The sequence below is a fragment of the Bufo bufo genome, chromosome 5 (genome assembly GCF_905171765.1).
Source record: "Bufo bufo chromosome 5, aBufBuf1.1, whole genome shotgun sequence".
NCBI classification, from domain to species: domain Eukaryota; kingdom Metazoa; phylum Chordata; class Amphibia; order Anura; family Bufonidae; genus Bufo; species Bufo bufo.
Genome location: NC_053393.1, coordinates 79,577,445 through 79,587,251, shown reverse-complemented (window position 1 = coordinate 79,587,251; position 9,807 = coordinate 79,577,445). Strand labels below are relative to the sequence as shown.

At 42.2% G+C, this 9,807-nt stretch overlaps 1 protein-coding gene across 1 annotated transcript; it reads right to left on the bottom strand.

Moving 5' to 3' along the window:
- Window positions 1-7,718: 7,718 nt before the first annotated feature.
- KCNS2 (potassium voltage-gated channel modifier subfamily S member 2) lies at window positions 7,719-9,152 on the bottom strand. The gene has a single exon (XM_040432424.1). The coding sequence runs from the start codon at window positions 9,150-9,152 to the stop codon at window positions 7,719-7,721; it is 1,434 nt and encodes a 477-aa protein (XP_040288358.1).
- Between the last annotated feature and the right edge of the window lie 655 nt (window positions 9,153-9,807).

The window sequence follows — 9,807 nt, the reverse complement described above, 5'->3', positions numbered from 1 at the left end:
TCCAATTAGCTCTTGGAGATGTCATTAGTCTAGGGGTTCACATACTTTTTCCACCTGCACTGTGAATATTTACACGGTGTGTTCAATAAAAACGTGGTAACATTTAATTCTTTGTGTGTTATTAGTATAAGCAGACTGTGATTGTCTATTGTTGTGACTTAGATGAAGATCAGATCACATTTTATGACAAATTTGTGCAGAAATCCATATCATTCCAAAGGGTTCACATACTTTTTCTTGCAACTGTAAGTTGTTCAGACCTGTAATATGGGGGTAATGGTCTCCTACTCCATATCTCTGTGGACCACTGTTTGAGATGTGCTCCATTGGATGCTATGTGGATCCCTGATTTTCCTTGTCGAAGTCAATGGAAACTGAAGAATTACATCTGTGTATGGAGAATATGCTAAAAAAAAATCTCATATCCAGTATATTGAACAACCTTTTGGAACCTATATGGTACCTGTATGGAAAGAATATATACCACTAATACAGCGTATATTAAAGTTTTATCGAAACCCGATAAAGATCCAACATTGGCAGCCTCTTACCGCCCAATTTCACTAATCAACACCGATATTAAAATAGCATCCAAAATACTAGCTGATAGATTAGCTAATATTTTTACTGTGGTTAATATCACCTGCTCAAGTGGGTTTTGTTCAGGGGAGGGCAGCAGTCACTAATATACGGAAAGTCCTGGCGGTGCTCGATGAGGTCAAGTTGAGGCCTAATTCACATCCATCCCCAGCTATTGTCACCATTGATGCTGAAAAGGCCTTTGATAATATAGACTGGGGATGGATGGACACCGTGTTGGATGCAATGGGGTTTATAGGCCCATTCCGACAATACGCAATTTATTCTAACCCTCAAGCGCCCCATCACCATGACCAAAGGCACAAGGCAGGAATGTCCGCTTTCTCCACTCATCTTTAACTTGGCCATAGAACCTCTATCCTGAAAGATTGAACAAGACAATGATCTTGAAGGTATAACCATAGGTATTCGGAAAGTCAAACACACACTTTTTGCGGATGACTCATTGGTCTTTTTAAAACGCCTACATAGGGATGTAAAACACCTGTTCCAACTCCTGACTGAGTTTGGCAATGAATCAGGTTTCAAGGTCACCCGGGTGAGTTCTGGAAATACCCATCCAAATTGCTTCGAAATCCATAAAATACTTAGGCATCCACATAGGAAGAAATCCTGAATCCTTATATATGCTAAACTACCTTCCTTTGTTTAATTTTTTTTTGATGGATATAGAGAGGTGGATGAAATTTCCGCTATCATTAGGGGGTTTTAGCCAATTGCTAAAAATGATGAGTGTATCAAAGCTTCTCTATCCCTGTCCTCCTCAAACATTCTGACATAGCTGCTTTAGAGACAGCATTTAGGTCCTTTCTGTGGGGAGGAAAAAAAGTCAGGACATCGCTGGCCAAGCTTCAATTACCAAAGAATTTGGGGGGGCTAAACTTTCAAGACTTGAGATGCTATAATTTGGCCAGCCTTATGAGGCATTGCTCTGATTGGATATTTTGCATGGAATACTATTCAAATAGCACCTTGGAGGCACACTTGGTACACCCATGGAGTTTATCTGCTTTGCTACACACCAAATATAGTGCAATTCCCCTTCCTGTAAGGCATAGTCTACTGGTTAAAGACACTGTCGCCACTTGGAAGGCGACGCATAAAATCTTTGATCTTCCTTTCACACTTTCAAAGTATGTGGATATTCGGGGCACCCGAAATTCCCATAAGGTATAGACACTAAGCACTTTACACATTGGAAAAACATGAAGTATAAAACTGTGAGGGATATGTGGAACACACAGGACAAAAGATATTACTCCTTCACAGAAATCACGGAAAAATACCATATGGGGACGGCTCAACATTTACTGGCATATCTTCAGGTACAGGGGTTTCTTAAACAGAGGGTGTCAAACCTTTCCAAAGAGATGAATAACAATGACTTTAATTCCCTAATAGGCCACAATGGGAGGAAAAAATCTCTGTCAGAGCTCTATCGGGGAATTAGAGACAAAAAACATGCGCATTCCGCAGAACAGTTATTTTCCCAATGGAGGAAAGATTTCCCATTCATAGATATTAGGCAAACGATTCTACAAGGGTGGAATAAAATAAGACAAGTAACTCCTAACGAGACGTGGAGGGACACTTATTTTAGGATGATACACAAAGCTATTTATGGGTTCCAATTCACTACACACACACACCATCAGAAGGCCGATTTAACGAGTGTCCTAAGTGTCACCTAAAGGGGTCTGATTTATATCACGGCATATGGTCTTGTCCGGAAGCGGAGAAATATTGGAGGATGATCAGGCACCAAATTAAACACCATCCTAAGGTGTCAGTAGCATCGAACCCTGAATTACTTTTGTTTCATGTGGCTCCAGAGGGGTCCAGAGTTTCTCCTCTAATACATCTACTGATTCTGGCAGCCAAGAGGTGCCTCTTCAGAGAATGGCTACATTCTAGAGTCCCTTCACCAACCGATGTATTCACTCATGTTAAAATATGTTTTGAAATGGAAAAAATAGAAGCAGAGCGATTAAAAGTAAAACACATCAATGCATTCTTTCACAGGTGGGACGATTTTATTAGAATTGTTTTTGCAGACAATGAAATGAGGGAAGTGATGACGCCATTTATACACTCAGAATGGTACCTAAAGAGAAAGATCGCAAACCAGCTACGAAGGCTACGGGTTGACTAATAGACGTTAAAGAACGAGCAGACAGGACAGTTTTTCTGTTCAAGGGGATAACCTGTTTGATTGTTAATCTCTTTATAGTCCTTAACAAATGTACTAAATAACGTGTACTGAATTGTACGTGAAATCATTGTACTAGATCGCTATTTTGTACAAACCTAAATGTATAAACTCCAATAAAGAGTATATTTAAAAAAAAAAAAAATACATATGGTCGTGTGCATGTAGCCTAAGTAATCACTATTAAAAGCCCAGAGAACCCCTTTAAGCAATACATACTAGCAATACTAAAGAGGTATTCTGGTTTCAAGCAATAAATGTAAAATTCATAATCAATTATACTTTGTATATTTAAAGGGGCTGTTTGACTGTTTTATACTTAATGACCTATCCTCAGAATAAGTCATCAGTATCTGAACAGTGGGGGTCTGACACCTGGGACCCCTTCCAACAAGCTGTTTGAAAAGGCTGCAGAGCTCCAGTGAGCGCCACAACCTTCTCGCAGCTTACCCTAGGCCAATGACATCATGTTCATCGCTCACATGACCTAGGCGCAGATCGACGTGCTTGGTAAGTTTGGTAAGGTGTGAGGAGGCTGCGGTGCTCACTGGAGTGCCATGGCCTTCTCAAACAGCCGATCGGCAGGAGTCCTGGGCGTCGGACCCCCACCATCTGATATTGAGAACCTATTCTCAACAGTCGGAAAGCCCTTTTAATGTTTATGCAATGTCCATTATACTCTCTGTATAAAGACCTCTGCTTGCTGTCATTCATTGGATCTTCAAGGTTTAGTTGCAGAAGATAGAAATTTCTCAGATCTGCTGATGTGATGATGACAAGTTGGCTTGTGTTTCCCTTGGTTCTATGTCATTTGTGCTTCTTACTATTTTCAGTGAATGTTTTAACAGTGTAACTTTGTTACATAGCAGGAACTAACCTATATTGATACAGTTCATTGTATTACACTTCATCTAGCACTTACCTTAATTAGCATAACATTTACTTACCTTGTCCGTTTTTACCCGCAGGGACTGTGAGACCAAGGCCCTGTAGGACTTAAACGCCATGGCAATGTCGCAAGTTTGATGTATTTCACATAAGAGATATGGTCCTTACTCCTTTTGTATTCTGTATGATTTTTTCTGAACTGCCTACTTTGGAGGACTGATCATCTGTGTAACCAACAAAGGAAATCACCCTCGTAAAGGGACACTACCATCAATTTATTTTTATCACATCTATTAGCAAATTGTTTGTAAATATTCTATGTAAATAATGTTAACAAAAATCAGGTGGATGGTTTTCTGGCTAAAATTTTTTGGTCACTCCATGTATTCTACTTCCTGTCCTAATTTTTATACATCCTCCATGGTTTAGACTTTTAGCACGGTAAGCAGGCTCACTTAACCTTCTCAGTCAGACCATCACTGTGACCAGAGAGGGAAGAGGGATGAGTGACTCAATTAGAGCGTCACACATTACACTGATAAGTGCAGCGCTCTTCTGTGGGCATCTTCACCTAGGACTATCAGAAGATCAATAGAGCTGTCATACTGTCATGCCAATTTTATATCAACTATTATCATGAGGATTAGCCTTCAGATAACATCTTACCTTCATAGCAGCGGTAAACATGAGATTTATCTTTCTATGCGGGACAATATCTTATTTTTAACCATTTGCCAACCACCCATAGACTTCATAAGTCCGGGCAGTCAGCATAAAACTCTGCAAGGACGTTTCTGAATGTCCTTGCAGAATTAGTAGCTGAACACCAATCATGCAGATGCAAGAGCAGCGAGCACATTGTCAGTGGCAGCCAGGCTCCCCATAGAGAAGGCAGATCTCAACACGATATACACACTGCTCAATGAGCGCTGTGCACACAGATCAAGAAACACCAGTGCCGCTTCCTACTTCGGTGCTAGCGACCATGTGTTCACTGGGAGGCCAGGAATCTGCATGAGCTGCTGAGTCTTTGCAGACCAGCTGTGATTAGTACAACCTCTCTATGGGCTGTTTTCCCCCTGTAGCCGGGACCAATATGACAGTCCGAATAATAGCAGAAATCAGCAAAATAAAAAAAAAATGCAACATTTAAATGCCTCTCCCCCAAGACAATAAAAATAAATACATCCTTTTTTAAAGCAAAGATGTAAAATATTATGGATTTGGCATTTCTACTAAGTTTTTTTTCTACTGTCAAATGCTATAAGTAGGCGTTCCATCAGGTTACTACCTTTTGGTGGGTAGAAGAGTGTAGGGAGCTGATGTGACTGGTAAAAAGAAAGATGGAAACATGACATATCATTCTTTTTTTTTTTCATTCAGATCAATGGGAAAACAGATCATAGCTGAAGGCAATTGTTGCTTTTTATCTGAATCCATTATACCATGGATCAGCAACCTCCGGCACTCCACTTTGAGACTACAACCCCAAGCATGCACACTTACTCGGTTGTTCTTGTAACTCCATAGAAGTGAAAGGAGGATTGTGGGAGTTGTAGTTTCCTGCTGGAGGTTGCTGATCCCTGCTTTATACCATCCATATTGTTCTGTAAAAAAAGCGAGACACTTGCATAACTGATGTCGAGCATTTTATTAGTATGTTTATGTCCCACAAAAAATAGTTAGCAATTTTAAAACCAGCATCTGAATCTGAATACCTTTGTAATTGCATTTAATTAAAATTTTATTTAATTTAGTACAGCCACTGAGCTATTCAGTAAAATGTATCTGTATAGAGCCACCTGCTGTTTGTTTTTGTTTTTTCTGATTTCTCGGTCCACACTGTTCACATGCACATTGGTGGACGCACATGCTCAGTTCCATTCTTCAGCTGCCTCCAGAGCTGTGATAGTGAGAGAGATGCAGCAGAAAGGACACACCTCCTAAGCTGCAGCAGAAAGGACGTGGCTCCTGAACTGCAACAGAAAGAACACATCCACTGAACTGCAGCAGAAAGGACATGCCCCCTGAGCTGCAGCAAAAAGGCCACCCCCTGAGCTGCAGCTGAAAGGACATGACTCCTAAGCTGCCGCAGAAAGAAAATGCCCCCTAAACTGCAGTATAAAGGACATAGTAACATAGTTTGTAAGGCAGAAAAAAGACATCCGCCCATCCAATTCAGTCTGGACACGTCCCCTGAGCTGCCAGCTTGATAAAAATCGAGCAGAATAATTGGAGCAATTAATATGTGGAGATCTCTGGCTCCATGTGAGGTACAGGTCTGGTTCTAGCTGGTATGCACTATATGATGTCTGATTTTTCACCTTAATTATGGGATAACCCCTTTAATAAGAGCGTGCTTCTACCCTCACAGACACACAGACCTCTGAAGAGAATAGGAGCGGCATACAAGTACTGTATTGTACGTAATGCCTGCAGTGGGAAATGAGCCACCAAGGTATTGGCAATGCACAGGTTTTAAAACATGCCCCTAAGTCTCTATCTAATCAACATGAAATTTGGGACCATGATATTTTTCTTCAATTTTGCAAACTGAAATGCCTTTCTCACAGATCTCCACCCACCTTTCCAAAGAAAGAAGATAGCAGCACAACGTGGCACCCATAGCAACCTTATATTATATCCCAGGTTCCTAGTGGTAAGGATTCGATAAATGTCACATTCACAGGGAGCTGCCATGTAATGCGGGTCATAGACGGGGGGTATTGGGGCACCTTTTGTAGATATCATATTTGCAATAATCACAGCCCTAGTTACAACTCCATTAATCGGCTCGGTGTAGTGCAGCTTATATAGTACCCGCAGCATCTCCGCTCAGAGCAGTCTATGCACAACACCACTAGGAGAACAAAGCACATGGTGTCCATGGAGGTAGCATTGATTCTAGGGACAGAATATGCTCTGCAGACTGCACTCCATAGAGCAGGGATGCTCAACCTGCCGCCCTCCAGCTGTTGTAAAACTACAACTCCCACCATGTCATGCTTTAGGCTGATAGGTGTAGGCTGCCCGGGCATGCTGGGAGTTGTAGTTTTGCAATCGCTGCGGGGCCGCAGGTTGTGCATCCCTGTCATGCAGCTGGAGGCTCTGCACACATTGCCCTCTCTGCCTTCTGCTTCAGCCCCTATTCTACTTTACCCAAATCTGGAGGTTCTAGTTTTGGAAGACTTGCTGAAGCCAACTGCATAACATAAGATAAAGTATTAAGTATTGCAGGGGTCAGCAACCTCCAGCTGTTGTGAAACTACAACTCCCAGCATGTTCCATTCACTTCTATGGGAATTTTGAGAACCGCCAAGCAGCTGTGCCTGCTGGGAGTCATAGTTTGCCCACGGCCGGTGCACCCGAGGTTGCTGATCCCTAAAGTATTGCGTTTCAAATAAAGGTCGGATCACAACTAATTCAAACTTACCTGTAGTGAAAACATCAAACTACTGCTATAAGCGGACCAGTAAAAAACATACATTTTATTTCACTGACACATAGTCTCGAGAACGGGTGGCATGGATGGTACATCTTCTTCAGCAATGGACATACAGTGTGTGACAGTCACAGTGAGCTAAGGGCACTGCCCGACAATTACAATACTGGATGTTAATTAAGCCAATGCTCCCAATTAACATTAGAGGGGACAGCGCATTCCCATACACAGGACTCACAGGACACGTTCCACTTTATACACACATTTGCGGGTCAGTTGCTGACAGGGACACCTGGATACATTTAATATTGCTGATACTCGGGTTGAACAGTGATCACACAGGCCGGACTACTGCATCGGTGCAGGGCACAATCTGTTACATATGGCATGTGGAAGCCAGGCAGTAGAAGCTGTGCCAAGCATGTACACAAGGCTGGCACTTATCTATGGTGTACAGTGATGGGATCCTGATAGGAGAACGGCTCCCACGCATTGAGATGTAGTAATACATCCATGGTGATGAATGGTGTGAATGAAGGTGTAACTATCAAACGCCTATTTATTCATTGTTGAGGTGGTCTAGCTTAAGGAATCATTTAGACTCTGCTCACTGGAGGTGTTTTTACTTATATTTGTGATGCTTGCCATTAAGGATTTGACTCTCTGGGCATAGTAATCCCTAAGATTAACGGATGCAATGTCTTTTACCCCATCTCCAAAATCACAGCTCCTCATAGCATTCTCTAACTGCCTCTGTCGTCTGTAAAAATGTGAAAATTTGTTAAAGATGAGAGTGATGGGAAGCACAACGACCAATATTCCAGCTAAGATGCAGGCAGAAGCAGTCAATTTTCCAGCTATGGAGCCTGGGACCACATCTCCATACCCAACTGTGGTCATGCTAACAGTAGCCCACCACCAACAGGCAGGGATGGTGGCCAACCCATCGTTCTCCTCTTTTTCTATAGTGTAAGCCACAACAGAGAATATAGAGATCCCTACAGAAAGATAAAGCAACAGCAATCCCACCTCTCTGTAGCTGTATTTTAGGGTTGCCCCCAAAGACCTCAGACCCGTTGAATGTCTGGCCAGTTTCAGGATACGGAATATTCTCATAAGTCTCAGTACCTGGGCCACTCTACCTAGGTTTGCTAGAGTTGGAGAGCTCTCCACCACTAGGTTGACTATCAAGGTGATATAAAATGGAGCAATGGAAATAAAATCTATGATGTTCAATGGATGCTTGAAGAACAAAGTCATATCTGGAGAAACGGCAAAACGCACCACCAGTTCAAGTGTGAACCAAGCTATGCCAAAGTGTTCCACAATCTCAAAGCGGGGGTCTTCTTCAGTGCTGCCATTAGCATTGACAATCTGAAAATCCTGCAAACTGTTGAGGCACATAGTGACAATAGATCCAATGACTATCAAAATGGACAGTATGCTGAATATCCTGCTCAAGATGGAGTATCCTGGATTATCCAGTGCAAGCCAAAGTCTTCTCCTGAAGCTTCCAAGGGGTTGTCTATCAAACTTGGAAGCATCATGATAAAATGCTAAGATTTCATCAAAAGAGGATGTGGTGCTTTCCTGCTCACTTTTATCATCCCATTGATCCTGGTCTGGTTCCACCTTCCGTCCATGGTAGCTGTAACTGCAACAGGAGTCTATGAAGAATTCATTAATCCCCCAGTATTCAATCTCTTGGCAGAAGGAGAAAACACAGAGTTCGCCCATAACATGGAGCTTCCCAGTGTTGTAGAAATGTAACACATAAGGGAACAGGTCTGGGTTCCTATCAAAGTAAAATTCATTCTTGGTGTCATCATAATCATCACACAGTTCCAGGATGGATTCCTTTGATTGACAGGTCAACAACTTGCACAGTCTTGTCTCTGGGAATCTTAGAAGTGTGTCATACCTTAACCTCTTCTTGTAGCCTCCGACATTTATACTAATCTCTGTATCTTCAATACCACTGTCGTACAAATCCCTCAATTGTGTGCCTGTCATATTGAGCATTCAAGCCTCTACAGGAGCAGACCTGGAATAGAAGCAAAGGCATGAGGAGCAACGCTACACAACACAATCTGACACAAACTACACAATGATAACTACATGCAAGTAGTAGAGCAAACAATGCATCCCTTCTTCTTCACTAAGGAAACCAATCTGAATTAGATGGAATGAGGCAGTGAATAATAGACGTGAACACCCAATCAATGCCACTAGAACACAATAATGCTAGTCTAATGTCTATACTTGGTGTTGACTACATTGGCTCCTCATTATGATCTTGTGTGTTCTAATAGTCTTAGATGACATCATACCTTTAATTATCTTAACTTTCCAACCAACTGCATGGGTTGCAAGGGATGGATTTCCAGAAGCTCTTTCCATGTCTCTCATTCCTCTAGGAAGCCGTGCTTGTCTCCGTTAGACTTTGTCGCTTGTAAATTAACCATGGATCTGCTGGGTCTGGACGTTTAGGAGGTGATGTTCCTCCAGAGACACATGTGGAGGCTGCTCAAGTTGTGCTGTAGTGTCAGGACCTGTTGGATGGTGCTGAAGGGACAGCTCCCAGTGCTGATCCCATCTCAAGTCGATTCCCTGGCTGATTACAGATCCGTCTTTGCCTCCAGTTCATGTGTCATTGTCTCCCCTATCC

Coding starts and splice junctions, on each gene's coding strand:
- KCNS2 (XM_040432424.1), bottom strand. CDS start 9,152: ATGACAGGCACACAATTGAGGGATTTGTACGACAGTGGTATTGAAGAT.